At 55.2% G+C, this 15,102-nt stretch overlaps 1 protein-coding gene across 3 annotated transcripts in view; it reads right to left on the bottom strand.

The window, feature by feature from the left end:
* Positions 1-15,102, bottom strand: part of COL27A1 (collagen type XXVII alpha 1 chain) — a 143,902-nt gene that overhangs the window by 93,361 nt on the left and 35,439 nt on the right. For all 3 annotated transcript variants that reach the window (XR_009541517.1, XM_060154530.1, XM_060154529.1), the window contains exons 7-10: positions 13,729-13,782; positions 3,932-3,976; positions 3,254-3,307; positions 2,776-2,820 (exon numbers count right to left, since the gene is read on the bottom strand). Coding sequence is in view for 2 of the 3 variants with exons in the window: in XM_060154530.1 (XP_060010513.1) it covers positions 2,776-2,820; positions 3,254-3,307; positions 3,932-3,976; positions 13,729-13,782 (198 nt within the window). In the remaining variant the exon portion in view is untranslated. The remainder of the gene's footprint in view (positions 1-2,775; positions 2,821-3,253; positions 3,308-3,931; positions 3,977-13,728; positions 13,783-15,102) is intronic.

The raw sequence follows: 15,102 nt of genomic DNA on the forward strand, positions 1-15,102 counted from the left end.
GACTGCATGGTGCTGGCTTCCACGATGTAGTCCAAAGGCACATACCCTCACGCCAGGGAAGGGCGCGGGCGCTCGCAGGGGGAGGCCTGCCCCGCGCCGGGGGCTCTGGGACCTGCGGGAAGGAAGCTGTCTGCCGGGTTAGATGCTAGGGTGGCGCCATGCCCTACCCACCCCCAGGGACGCTGGCGGGCGCTCTCGGCTTCTGCAGGGCCTCCTTCTAGGCCTCGAAGGCCCCCCACGGGCGTGGGGCTCGACTCCACCCTTGGGCCCCTGAGTGCGTCCGGTGGTGACAGCAGCTGTCACCCAGGCGCGCTGGCATCCCGCAAGCATGTGTGCCACTGTACTCAACCCTCCCGAGGACCCTGCTGGCTGCCCACCCTCCCCCTCACTAGGCAAGGGAAACTACGGTTCTGGAGAGAAAGCGGCACAACTAGTGAGGGGTGGAGTCCAGCTTTTCCGCCTCCAGCCTTTATCCACCCGGTGCCCTCCGCCAGGCAGGCCCTTCTCAGCCCCACGACTGCACAGCGAACGCTTTCAAGCCCAGCTCTGAGGCTCTCTCCTCTGGCCAGCATCCCTGACGCCCCAAACCAGAAGTCACCTCCTCCCTCCACCCCAGCGCCATATTCGCACCTCAGTTAACAGATTTACCACTTCCTGTTCTGTATCTTCATTAGTGGTGTCCACATTTCATGGCCTCATTAGCCTGGGAGCTTCTCAAGAGCAGGGCCCTAGCCCAGGGTGCCTATCCCTAACCGTACTCTCTAGATGTTTGTGAAATGACTTACTCAGACCTATAACAAAAGCTAACATTGACTGAGCACAAACTATGTGCCAGGCCCACTTCTCAGTGCTCTGCAAGCATTAGTGCATTTACTGCGCCCTCATCACACCCTCAGGAGGTAGGAGTTATTAGCCTCCTGTAGAGGTGAGACCATTTAGGCCCAGAGAGGTGAAGTGATGTGCCCAGGGTCACACAGCTGGAATGTAGCAGAATGTGGTATTTGAATCCAAGTGATCTGACTCCCAGTCCGGCTCCTAACCACTTTGCTACATTATCTCCCGCAAACAAGCAACCATCGCAGGCTCACAACCATTTCTCCTTCTCTAGAAGTTCAAGAGGTCATAGGGCCTCCTTCTCAGCATCATCTTAACAAGTGACATTTACCGATCCTTCCAAGAAGGGTTTATATCCCAGATTTGCAGGTGACAGACTTGGAGAGGTCCAGTGATGTGCCCAAGCTCCCATGACGGGTTAATGGCAGAGCAGGTCTCAAAGGCAGTCACCCTGCCCCCAAGTCTGCGCTCTGCCTGCTTCATAAACATGAGGCCGGTGGTGGCAGAGTTGGGAGGGCAGTCTGAGTGGCCCCGGCTCACCCAGGCTGCTCAGGACCCTGTGACCCTGGAGACGGGTGTGCTGGGGCCAGACCAGCAATCTCCCCACATGTGGCCTCAGGATGCCACAGCATGGCATGCTGCAAGCAGCCCCAGGTGTCATTAGCCTGTCTCGCTCCTCCTGTCCTCCTGGCAGATCAGAGACCTGGGGTTGAACTGGGAAGACCTTCTCCCTGGGCTCAGGAGGCCCCTCTGGGGCCATAGCTTGTGGGAACAGCTGGATAAAGGAAAGGAGGCAGGCCCAGCATCCTAGGACAGGAGCCTCCTCGGGCGCTGCCTTTCACCACCCCCACCCCACCCCATCATCATCATCATCATCAACATCAACGTCAACATCAACGTCACCATCATGATGTCCTGGGGAACTTCCCAGCTCCCAGTCGCTCTCCTAACAGCCGCCCATCAGTTCCAGGGATTCGGGCGGAGACTGCAGCCATAAATAGCTTTGGCTCAGGCGCGGAGGACGCGTCACACTTGACCTGGCCTGACGCAGGACTGTGTGACCCACTTGCTGAGCGTTCTTTGAGAGGCAGAGAGCCCAGCCCTCAAAATACCTGGGTCCTCATCCCATCCCCACCTTAGGCATGCTGTGGGAACTGGAGCTGTCGGATCCCCACCATGAACCCAGTTTCCTTGTATATAGAAGAGAGAATTCCAGCAGATCATTTCTTAGTCTTCCAAACTCCATTTACCCCCATTCATTTCGCCCAAACCTTCTCTGCTGCCCCACAGCCCACCCAGGAGGCCCCATCTGGTGGCCCCTCCTCAGCACTATTTGCTTCCAAATTCCTGGTATCCCCATAACCATGCCAGAGGTAGGAATGGACATCACTCCCATTGAAAAGATGGGCAAACTGAGGCTGCTAGCTACTCAGGGTTTGTTCCAGGGGCCTTGATGGAGGGGGAGAGCAGATGTTCCTTCAGCCTCCAGGCCCAGGCAATGTTCACCCATCGGGCAGCACTGCCCTCCCAAAAGGGTGGTCCACCCCGTCCTCAGGTGAGAACAGGAGAGAGGCCTCTGAGGCTTCCAGTGACGGACAAACTGGCCCAGGCTTTAGTTCCCTAGCGCTTGGGATGTGCTGGGGGACACGGCAAGCGAATGCCTGATTATAGCAGCCAGACCATGGCTGAGCCCCCAGCAGACCTTTGCTGCCCAATTACTTGGCCATGGGGACCAAGCTGGCTTAAGGGTTCCCTACCACATGGCCATCCTGCTGCCCCTCTGCGGTCCAGGGAGTGCTCAGGTGGGAGGCCTCGACCCCAACCCCCCCAGCAGACCCTGGGTGGAGGCTCTGCAACCCTGATCTCCCGCCAGGCCCACTGGAGGGACAGCTAATGCCCACCCGGGCTCCAGCCGGGTAGCGCTTGCCAAGTCCCACTTACCCGGCTGCCTTTGGGGCCAGGGTTTCCTACAGGTCCAGGTAACCCCTGAAACACAAAAGACAGAGGGGCAAGGACATATGGAGACGTGCTACCTGCTGCCAACAACCCAGGGCAAGTCCTGTCTCCTTTGGCCCTCAGCTGCCCCTTCTGTAGAATGGGAGTGGGGTTACATTCGTGGTCTTCAAACTGAGCCCCCAGCTACCCCGGGGTCCCAGGGAGGTGGCTCAGGGGGAGCCCCTGGAGCCCCACCCCCAGAGCCCCAGAACTCCTCTTTCTTCTGTTTCTTCCTGGCATCCTTGCCCTGTTGCCTTCAGAGAAGGTTCCTCGGTACAGCCCCCTTGAACAGCCCTTTCTTCAGGGCCCACCCAGCAGGTGTAGCTGCTTGGCCCCCAGCCTGCCACCTCCCTCTGCCTGGGGGCACCCGTGGCCAGCTCCACACCACCACGGCCACAGAGCTTCCAGAAGCCATATACTGCACCTGCCTGCCAGGGTAACCTTTGGCCCCTGGGCTGCCCTCGGGTCCCGGCTGCCCCTGCAAAGGAACAAGAGAAACGTAAGGAAAGGAGAGACCCTGCCCAGCTCCAGATCTGGGGGGTGGGGGTGGGGGGGACCAGGGCTTACAATGGACAAAGAGAAGGGCAGGAATGTGAGATGAAATGGGAGGAAGGGGAGGCCATCGGCCTGCTGGGCCCCCAAGCCCACCCCTCTGAGAAACCGGTCAGACCGGCTTGGAGGGACAAAACCTTCTGTGCTCGAAGCCCAGGAATAAGGCCCAGAGGAGGCCTGGCTGGCTGGCTCTCCCATGCTGGCAGCGGCTGCTGCTTGACTTGGGCCGGGGCAGCCAAAATTCCTGCAAACCCCGTGGCGGCGTGTATAATATCCCCTAACATCGCCCGGAACAGGCCAGCTATTCATGGCTCTAACTGGAGTCGAGTGGCTCATGCCAACACCGGGCCGGCATGGACTCCAGCCCTTTCAGGCGGCAGATGTGGCTGGCTGAGAGGTGGGGTAGAGTGGGGGCCCCAGCAGGATGGGAGGCAGAACCTCCTGGCTCTGGAGCTCACTCATGGAGCTGGGCCCAGGGAGGAGGCCAGGGACAGGCAGGGGCTGGAGTGAGGGAGGGCAAGCAGGGTGGGGCAGAGGCTGCAGCCCTCACCTGTTCTCCGGGGTGCCCCGCCGGTCCAGGGTAGCCCTTGTGTCCCTGTTGCGGGGGGAAGAGACTGAATCAGGCTGGGAAGACACATCTGGGCCCATGGATCGCAGAGGCCCAGCCTCCCCGCCTGCCTTTTCAGCCCTGCAGGCACCGTGGCGGGGACGTGTTCAATAAATACTCCCAGAACGGATATATGCACATCGGGGTCCCTGTGGTTCCCTCTCCGCCACCAATGGTTCTTAGACCAGAAGACGTTGGGGGTTGATCACTCCTTGGGCAGGGTTTGGGAGCTAAATTAGGATACGGCAACTGCGAGAGGGTGATGCTGTATCAAACCATTCTTTCCAAATCCAGAGCGAAGGTGGGAACGTCTGAAGCAGGGGTGGAGGGATGTCTTAGTGGATGACTTAGGACCTTAGACTGATCAGGACCTTAAGGTCTGGGTTATGCTCAACCACCACGCGATGCTGGGACCTTCTGTCGGGACCTTCTCATTAACCCCCTAACGGAAATGATCTCGCACACATCGACCAAATGTATGAACGAAAATAGCTGCCTTCCTTCTTCCCACTGGTCCCAGCAAGTACTCCAGGGGCAAAGAGGCCACTCAATGGTTGAGAAAGACTCTGGCAACATTCCAGTACCGACCGTGACCCTCTGTCACCCTGGTCCAATTCCCATGGTCCCCAAAGCCAGGTCTCCAGATCAAGAGAGTCAGAACGAGTGTGTGCCTTCAGGTGGTACTGGGGTGACCACCTGGGCCATTTCATAGGAGTTAGGAGCTCTCTGAAGGGAAACCCTGGACTTCAAGCTTCCATCAGCTTAGGGCTGTTATGAAATAAGATGGAGCTGGGGCTTCCATTTCAGACAGGGTGGAGGAGACGGGGTAATCTCCGTTAGACCCCCTCTCAAGGGGAGCCCTACACTTGACCTAGACACGGTCTCTGACTTACTGTGCAACTCTGGATGGGTTACTGTCCTTCTCTGGACCTCAGATGAGGGAGTTAGAACTCCAAGTCCCCTTCAGCTCTGGTGTTCTGGAACTCAAGAGTTCTAGGGCTCCCCCAGGAGTTGATAAATGAGACTCTAGACTACACACACACACACACACACACACACACACACACACACACACACACACACACACACACACACACACACACACACACACGATGCCTGTGGAGCCCCTCTACGCACTGCTGTTTACATGGGATTACACCAGGGACTTCCCTGGTGGTTAAGCGGTTAAGAATCCGCCTGCCAATACAGGGGACTCGGGTTCGATCCCTGGTCTGGGAAGATCCCACATGCCGCAGAGCAGCTAAGCCCATGAGCCACAACTACTGAGCCTGCACGCCGCAACTACTGAAGCCTGCATGCCTAGAGCCGGTGCTCCGCAACAAGAGAAGCCACCACGATGAGAAGCCCACGCATCACAATGAAGAGTAGCCCCCGCTCGCCCCAACTAGAGAAAGCCCGCACGCAGCAACGAAGACCCAATGCAGCCAAAAATAAATAAACAAATAAATAAATAACATGGGATTACACCTTTATGACGTCCTCTAGCCCTTACAACAGCCAGATGAGGTGTGGGGAAAGGGGGTTAAGGGTTATCATCTCCATTTTACAGAGGAGAAAACTGAGTCTCGGAGAATGGAAGCCACTTGCCCCAAATCCCATTGCTAAGGAGCAGCAGGCTCACGCTCACCATTGGGTCCTTCTGACACCTGAGGCCACATGGAGAGCCTTGCAGTCCCCTGCCCCCAGGCATGTACAGTTCATGCATGTCCACAGATACCCACAGGCACACACACTCGGCACCCCCGCAAACCCCCAGAAAGCAGCGCTCTTAATCATAAACAGCAGCGCTGGTCTGATCCAAGAGGTTTGGGGAATTTACAAGCATTCTTTCTGCACCTACTCACGCCTCGAGACAGCCCAGCATTATGATTGCATCTCAAACCTGGGGCCCATGAGATTGACGCATTACGGCTGGCTGAGATTCTTCTACCCGGGGGCGTGTGTTCTTTTCCCCAATGGGCAAATGGAGGCACAGGCCACAGCCAGCAGCCAGCATGCAGAGTGGTTAAGATCTCTTGTTTCAAATTAATCTGGCTCCCTATCCTGCTTCACTACTGGCTGGCTGGATACCTGGGGCCACTGATGTCACCTCTTTGAGCTTTGGTTTCTTCTTGTAAAATGGGGCTCTAAGGGTCGGTGTACAGATTACATGGTATAATGTGTGAAGCACTTAGCACCGTATCTGGCAATGAATTCAAGGCCCCGTAAAGGCTAGCTGCTGTTGGTACTGTGATCTTTATATTTCATTCATTCATTCAACAAACATTTACTGAAATTTTATGCTCCAGCACCATTCTGGGCATTGGATGAACAAGAAGACAACATCCTTTGCCTTAACAGAATTTACAGTCTAATTAAGTAGATATAAAGACAAATAAATATAAAAGGGTAATGTCTCAGGGGTTTGCTTACATGGGTGTAGAGTTTCAGTTTTGCAAGATGAAAAAGTTCTGGAGATGGATTGCACAACAATGTGAATATACTTAACACTAATGAACTGCACACGAACACGGTTCAGATAGTAAATTGCATGTGATGTGTTTTTTTACCATCACTGAAAATAAAATTTTAAAAAGAGATAATGTGTGGCAACGACTAGCTCTACAAAGAAAAGTGAGCAGAGTTGGAGGACAGAGAATGACAGTGTTGGGGAGGGTGGTGACTGCAGGCGGTCAGGCAGGGGAGGCTACTCTGTGTGAGGGAGCTGGACACAGGGCGGACTCTCCGGGGAAAAGCATTCCAGGCAGAGGGAACAGCAGGTGCAGAAGCCCTGAGGCAAGAATGCTCTCAAGGAATAATGAGACCCGTGTGACGAGAGCAGAACGAGTGAGCGGTAAGGGGCAGAGGGGCGGTGTGGTCAGAGAAGAAGCAGGAAGCCAGAGCATGCCAGGCAGTAAGATGATAGGAAACCACAGGAGGGTTTTGAGCAGGGATGTGTCATGGACAGGACGCATATAATGGCCATCACTATCCTTTCTCCACTTGAAGCCTGCAGATGAGGAAGAACAAGCAAAGCCTTTTCCCATGAAGAGCTGGGCGGAGCCTTGAGCTCTAGGCTGTGTGACTCAGCCCAGGTGACTGCCCTCTCTGAGCCTCTCTCTGCCATCCTCTGCCTGCCTCAGTGCCATAATGGAGCCAATGCAATAACGGAGCAAGGATCCCAAGAGAAGCGTGAAAGGGGTCCGGGGAGCCCTTGAGCATCACCTGCTCCTTTGGCTTCCTGTGTAGCCACAAAGAAGCCTGCTAGAAACCAGCGCTTTAGCCAGTGAAATCCCAGAAGGAGATTTCAAGTAAATCTTTTACTCAGGGTATAGCTAAAAGGAAACAAATGACCTTCGGGGACATGGACAGTGACCTGCCCTGTGCCTGGCCCGGCACTAAAGCCTTAAATACATCAACTCGTCAACAACTTGCAATCACCCGAGAGGTAGGAATTGCCATGCCCATTTGCCAGATGAGGAAACTGAGGCTCAGAGAGGCGGAGACTCCCCTGAGGCCACACAGCTTCCCAGAGGAAGCCAGCTGTGAATCCTCATGTCCTCAACCACCAAATCGTGGATGAGACACACTGTTGAGGCCCAAGGCCCCCCTAGAAGAGCCACAGGGCCACCTAGGCGAGGACCACCTTACAGACCACATGCCACCAGGTCTCAGCTTATGGATCACAGCAGCATCGTGAACTCCGGAGTATCTACCTGACTTGGAAGGAACCTAAGCTGTCAATTTGACAACCTCCTTTCTCACTGGATAGAATGAGAAACTGCGGCTCAGAGAAGGGAAGGGACTGACCCAAGGCTACTTTGCGAGTTATGGCCAAGCCCAGACCGTCCCACACGACTCCATACTCATTGGGCTGTGCTTTGTCTAGAAGGCCACGATTCCTAGGTCCTTCCCAAACCATGAACCCTGAAGGGCCTTGAACACTGCCTTGAACCTCTGTTCCTCTTAGCAGACTGGGAGCCGCTGAGACTGAGCACAGCCAAGGCATGGGGCGGCGGGGGGAGGTTCATATGTTCCCTGGAGGCACCTTAACAGTGTTTACCAAGCTGGGGCTATAGCCAAGTCGCTTCAAATGACAGGGCCCCAGGACTTGGAAGAATCTAAACCATCACCTTCTACAGGGCCCTGGGTAATTACGGGGCGGACACTGACCACAAGGTAGACAGACCCACGGGCAGTGATTTCCCCGTGGGTGATAAGTGCCTGACTGGGACTAGGGGAGAGCAGATGCTTCAGGGGAGCTCCAGGGACCACGCAATCTGCGAGGGGCCTCTGGCTGCCGGGCAGGCGGGTCCCCACAGCACCCATGTTTATAATAGAACTCGGGCTGTATTTTGGTTTGGGAGCCAGATTAATCACTGCTTACAACGCACCAGGCGAAACCAGACATCACCTCACTGTTGCTGCAGACAGTCTCCCCATCGGCTGAGATGCTATTTGGGCCTTGGGCAGGGAGAGGAGGGGGGTCCTGTCCTTGCCTGGGGGTCCTGAGGACCAACGTACACCTAGACCTCAGCTGATCCCCCTGCAAGCTGCTCTTGCAGGCTCTACCTCGGCCTGCACGAGGTCCCGGCTTCTCTCGCAGCAGAATGGAGCTCACCAGACTCGCTCAGCACTCCGTGAGGCCTTCCACTGGACTTCTTTACCACCCTGGCAGCCCCTAGGCCACACTGGGCAGTCAGCGGGACCGAGAGCCCCATTCAATAGAAAGGGTCAGGAGGAAGAAACACATGCCAAGAAACAGAGTGAGGCGTACTCGCCAAGTCCCTGCTCCTCTCTGGACCTCAGTTTCCCCAGCTGGCCTCTCAAAGCATCCTGTTGGCTCAAACATTATAGGATTCTGAAATGTGATGTGTGGCTTGTCCAGAAGCACGGTCCTTCACAGTATAGCTAGGCATCTGACGCCAAACTCTACTTAGTGGGTACCTGAGGCAGGTCAGGGCAGGAAGGTACAGTTTCGGTAGAGCTCATTCATTCATCTGGTTATTCATGCATTCAAAGGTTTGCTGAGCCCCCACCAATGAGCCAGACCCTATATGAGCACTGAGAATACACTGATAAACAAAGCAAACTCACTCCCTACCTTCTAGAACAGGATGTGGGCATTAAACACATATGAAGTGGAACAAAGAAGTACTGAGTGCTAGGAGAGAGCAGACAGCCAAGCAGGGGAGGCGGCACGGTGAGCTGAGGCTTGAAGGAGAAGCCACGTTGGAGAGCAGAGGGGCAGAGGAGCTCAGAAATGCAGAGGGTATGGACCCCAGAAACCCAGAGCAGCTCAGCAGAGGAGCCCAGAGAAGGTTCTCGGTAGAGGCGCTACATGGAGGCGCTACATCCAGGTAGAACTGGCAGTTCTGCAGAAAGGCAGGAGATCGCTTCAGGCAGCGTCAATCACACTCCCTGCAAAAATTCCCAGATGACCCCCTCTGCCCTCCCATTTTAGCACAGATCTCACAGACAGTGGCCAACTCAGATGGCATGTGGAGGGCTCGTGGGCAGGGTGAGGGTTGCAGGAGGGAGCCAGGAGGAAGTTTCAACTTGAGTACCAACTTCATTCCATTAGTCATGTCTAATGTGTTATGTGTTAAGAATGTGTTAAGAAAGATTCTGAGACTGAATTAGGCTTGGCAAGAAAGAGCGATTAGTGATGTCTGAGGAGGCAGGGGAAGCAGGGAGGTGAGGGACGACGGAGCAGATGTCTGTGGCCAGCACTGTGCTAAGCCCCACATGAGGAAATAAAGAAGAGGTCCTCCTCTGTGCACTTGCTCTCGTCTGACAAATGTGCCAAGGACACCAATGAGTTGCCTGCTGGCCAGAAAGTGCAGAGTCCTAAAGAGGCTGAGAAAATGGGCTGGTGTGAGAAGGGAGGTATGCATTCTGCCTGGAGGTGCTGGGGAGATGCTCTTGGAGAAGATGGCCTTCGAGAATGGAATCAAGGGACAGATCCATGAAGATGACTGGTCTGAGCATGCCAGGAGAGGGCCCAGCGGAAGCAAATGCAGGGAGGCAGGAAGGCCCAGGGCACACAGGATTGGATGGAGTGAGGGTTTCTATACAGCAGAGTTTCTTGGCCTCGGCACCGCTGACACCTTGGGCTGGATAAGGTTCTGCTCTGGGTGAAGCATCTGTCCCACGCATTGTAAGGTCTTTAACAACATTTCTAGCTTTTACCCATTAGAAGCTAGTAGCGCCCCCTCTCATTTGTGACGACCAAAAATGTGTCCAGACATTGTTAACTGTTCCCTGGGGGGCAGCTGAGAAGCGCTGCTCTATAGGAGAGAAGGCAGGAGGGTTAGATTAGGGGCAGCATGGGATTCTGCCCTCACAAGGTACAAATAGGGTTCTGGTAGCCTTCTGGGTTAGTGGAGGGTGGTTAACTGGTAACTAAGCAAGATGAGTGATGGGATCAGGTGGGCAAGACCTTCTGCAGCACTGCTTCTTCATGTTCATCGTGATCACACATTCATTCATTCATTCAACAAATACGTACGCAGCATCTACCACGTGCCAGCCCTGTGCTGGGTGCTGAGGACAGAGCATCTTATTTAACCCTCCCAACCACTGCATGAAGCAACTGAGGCCACTTGCCCAAGCTCACACAGCAGGAGAGGGACACAGCTGGGATTCCATCCAGGCGTGTCTGACCTGGTCTGTACACCTGCTCCCCCATCTGGAATCAGCTCAGCAAAGTCCCTTAGCAAGCATCGCAGGCAGATGCAGAGAAAGAAGCCTTCTCAGGTGGGGAGGCTCTTTTCCACTTGATGGGCCCACTTTATTTAAGAAGCTGTTTCAATCAGTGTTAGGGAAAGGGAAAGGGACTAAGGGTCAGAAGACCTGAGTTCAAATCCCAGCTCTGCCATTTAGTGACCCCGACAGCTATTTCTGTTAATCCAGTGGCTCTCAGCCTCGGCTGCACGTGAGAATCTACTGCCTGGGTCCCACTCAGACCAACTGAACCAGAACCCCTGTGGGGAGGTGGGCAAGCTCCCCCGCTGATTCTCATGCACAGCGGGGCTGTGAACCGGGGCTGTAGACTTCACTCTCCGTGAGCCCCCAGTGATCTCACTGGCGTTTAACACCAGTGTCAGCACACGGCCAGGTACCTTGGTATATCTTTGTGAAATGACTGGAAGAGTGAATGAATGAATGAGACCTATATGGGCCTCAGTTTTCTCAGCTGTAAGATGGGCATAATACTGCCTAACTCCCAGAGGTTACTGTTAGGAAACAATGTGATGAGGGACAGTAAACCTTCCTATCACGCTGGTCAGTATGGGAAACTCCCAACCCAAACTCCCTTTCTTCTGCCTACTTTTTTCCATGGCCCTTTTCATCTTCTAACACACCTCGTATTTTTACTGTTTTTATTGTCTGTCTCCCCACACGAGACTGCAAGCTCTGAGGAAACAGGGATTTTCGTCTATGTGTCAGCTCAGAGGTCTGCACAGTGCCTGACACACAATAGTCATTCAATCCGTTATGTTGAATAAATGAATGAATAGGGTTACTGGGGTCACTCTGAGGTGACACCAAAATTCAATGTGCTGATGAGCAAAGGGGACACAGACCTCGCCTCTCACCCACCATGTTCCTTCTCGCTCAAGGCCCCCCCCACATGAGACGATGCAGAAAAACCACCCAACAGGATCAGGGCAAAGTGGCTACTGTTGTCACCAAAGACACTTGTGGGAGGAGAGACTGCTGATGAACAGTGACAACTCCAGGCCCGGCTGCCGCCCCATTGGTCCTCCTCCCTGACCCCCACCTCTAGTCAGGGGTCCCTGCCTTAGGACCTGAGCACCCCATGCTCTGCCCACCATCCTCTGTGAGTAGGTGACACTGGCCTGCCACACACCAAACTCCTCCATGTTTGCCTAGGCCGGGGCCAGAGGGCCTTGGTGGAAATGGCTTTGCCAGATAGCTTTCCTATCACGTGGAAGCTCTTCCTTAATTTAGAAAAGATGTCTCTCCCTGTTCAGGTGAGCTGGTTCCCCTGAGTTGGGGGATCTCGGCCTCCCTGGACATTTGCTGAGAGCAGGAAGGCCTGGAACCCCAGGCAGGAGCCGGTCCAGTCTGTTTTTCCCTCTCCCGCCTCCTCTGCTGGACTGCTACCCCCGTACACAGCCCACCACTGTACACTGGTACACAGCCCACCACTGTACACTGGTACACAGCCCACCACTGTACACTGGTACACAGCCCACCACTGGCTGCTTTATGAGCCATGACTGGAAGGAGAATTTTCCACTCACACCTCCACACCTCATCCATCAGAAAATGCTGGAGCCCAGAGGGGAAGTGAGTGGGGAGAGGGAGTCCCTCTGCGTTCTCTGAGGCAGAAGAGACCACATTTCCCCAGCTCAGACAGCCACAGACTCCTGTCTGGGTCTCGCTTCTTCAGGTCTGCAGTGTGGCCTGCTCTGGCCACGGAGGGTGGAGGAGAAGCGGAAGGGGAGGGGGGGAGTGATGTTCCAAGTCCCCTTGTGCCACAGGGACCCTCAGAGCACAAGCAGGATGGAGCCAGGAGAAGCCACAGCTGCCCAGATGAGGACCAGATGGCCGAGAAAGACGGCAGCTGTGGCACAGCTGGGAGTCAGGGTAGAAGCTTAAGACGTGGCCCTGGGCCAATGCATCTACGGAAAACCCACCAGCAACGGGGTATTTTCCTGCAAAAAGCAATTGACCCTGGCCCTGCACTGTCCTCCCCCGTTTCCTGAACACCTACTATGCGCAAGCCCTGTGCTAGGCTCTGTAGGGAGAGCGATGAACCAGATTCACACATCCTTGTTGGTGAAGCTGGTCTTGGGGCTGAAATAACTCAGCTAAGATAGCCTATGGGTCCTTGAGCAGAGTAGGGTCTCCTAGACGGAAGGTCAGGGTTCCAAGAGGGCTTCCTGGACACAACTAGAGTTGAGTCTGAAGGATGGAACACCCTGGCTGGGAAGCCAGAGAGGAATCTAGGGGCACTACAAGCCAGAGACCCACCACCTAGGAAAATGGCAGACCTTCCCCCAAAGGCAACTAGAGGTAACTCCCCCTGCCTGACTGAAGCAGTGATGGGGTGGGGGCAGATGACAACAGCTCAGAATGTACAGAGAACTCACTGCCTCTATAGAACACTGGCCTGCGGTATATCAGAGGGATGATATTAGACCCAGAGAGGTCAGACTTGCCCCAGGTCACACAGTGAGGAAATGGTGGAGCCGCGGGTAGACTCCAGATTCAACCGACCCCAGAGCCCACTCTCTGAACGTCCACGCTCCAGGCCTTACTCCTGGTTTACAGCCCCAGGGGGCTCATGGTCATTCCAGATGGGAGGAGGCTCAGGTTCAGAGAGGGGATGCGTCGGGCCCCCGCCATTCCGCCCATGGGAGGAGGAGCTGGGCCAGTGGGGGCTCCCGGCTCTGACAATATTCCCTCCACCAGCACGAGCACCCCTAGGATGGCCTCCCTGGAGCAGCTGGGCCCCGAGAGGAAGGGTCACTTCTTGTCACACCTCCTTAACCATGGTGGCGGGACCTCCTCCAAGCCAAGGTGCTTCCCACCCTCTGGCAAGCACGGACCCTCGGAAACCTCTCTCCCCTCCGGCCACCAGCCCCCTGCTGAGGGAGCTGGGGAGAGGCAGGTGGGCAGGCGGGCGGCACACAGCACTCCTGCATGAAGACCCCGCTTGCTAGGAAGCCCACCAGGCAAGGCAAAGCATCGACACCAAGGTATACCTTTCGTCCAAGAGGTCCTGGATTCCCAGAGAGCCCAGGCAAGCCCTCGTCGCCCTGAAAAACACAGACAAGGGGGTGAGGTGGGGGAACGGGAGCGGACACTCATTAAATTGAAAGTGTGGCCTCCCACGGCCAGTTGTTTGCAAACAGCATTCACGGAGGCTTAGAGGCCTCAGAGGAGACTCAGGGCCTCTGAGCAGGCTGAGGGCAGCTGGGCGGGCAGGGTACCCAGCCCCTCCCCACTTAACTCAGTCACTCCATTTAATCTGTTTTATATGTTGGACTTTGGCAAAAGGTACCATTTGGGGAATGGGTTTCGCTGTTAAAACCATGTTTGAAAACCATCGCCCTGAAGGACATGCAGCCCTGAAGGACATGCAACCCGTTCCAATCAGAAATCCGTCTCTGCATTCCTGACACCCTCCTTCCCACCCTTGCTGGGCATGGCGGCTACCCAGTAGGGGGCATTTCTGCCACCACCATGAGACCCAGAAGCAGACAACGTAGGAGCAAGAGAGAAGCCCGGGCCCTGCATGTCGTCAGGCCCGGCTGCAGAGCCTGCTCTGCATTGGACGAGCTGCGTGGCCTCCAGCAAGCCGCCCGCAGCTGAAGCTTCTGCTTTCTCCTGGGCAAGCTAGGCCTAGCTGCCTGGCCTAGAAGCTTCCAGTGAGGATCCGATGGGGGTGCATGTGGATGTTTACACCCAGTAAGACTTTGCTGAGTGAAAAAGCTTCCCATGAAGATGTGAGTGAATGAGCCACCTGTGCCTCAGAGGAATCAGCCGGAGCTGCCACCTCTGAGGACCCACGCACTGGAGGCTGGGCTGAGAAGCAGTGTTCTGCTGTCAGGAGGGCTCTTGGATTGCGTCCAGAAGGAAGCCAGACAGACTCAAGGATTCCTTCCAGCGTATGGATGTCCGGGACATTGGATGACCTTACTTGGAGTTTTGGGTTCCCCTGCTCCGGCCGGTCCTACACTCCCTCCAGGCCCCTTGTTTAATTTACAGGGTGGACACTTCAGGGATGGATGAAGTCCTTTGGCCTAAGCGTTCTCTCTTCCATGGGAGATCCTTCTGGTCTCAGCCCTTCAGAGTTAGGGAGCCCTGAGTCTCCAGCCCGTTCCCTTCCCATGTCCCAGAAGTTCACAGACCTGTCTGCTCATACTAACAACCTCAGAGGGGCCTTCGAATGTCTGTTGGAAGCTTCCTGGGCATGTGCTACCAAGAAGCTTCTGGATGTCGAGGGTCACCTAACAGGCCCTACAGAAAACCCACTCAGGGTGTTAGGCAAAAGGACATTCACCAAAGGTATGTCCACAGGCAACATTTTTTGTCGGTTTTATTGGTTGCACACCGGAAGAAGGCAGAAGGGAATG

Source organism: Lagenorhynchus albirostris, chromosome 7 (genome assembly GCF_949774975.1).
Source record: "Lagenorhynchus albirostris chromosome 7, mLagAlb1.1, whole genome shotgun sequence".
Lineage (NCBI taxonomy): Eukaryota > Metazoa > Chordata > Mammalia > Artiodactyla > Delphinidae > Lagenorhynchus > Lagenorhynchus albirostris.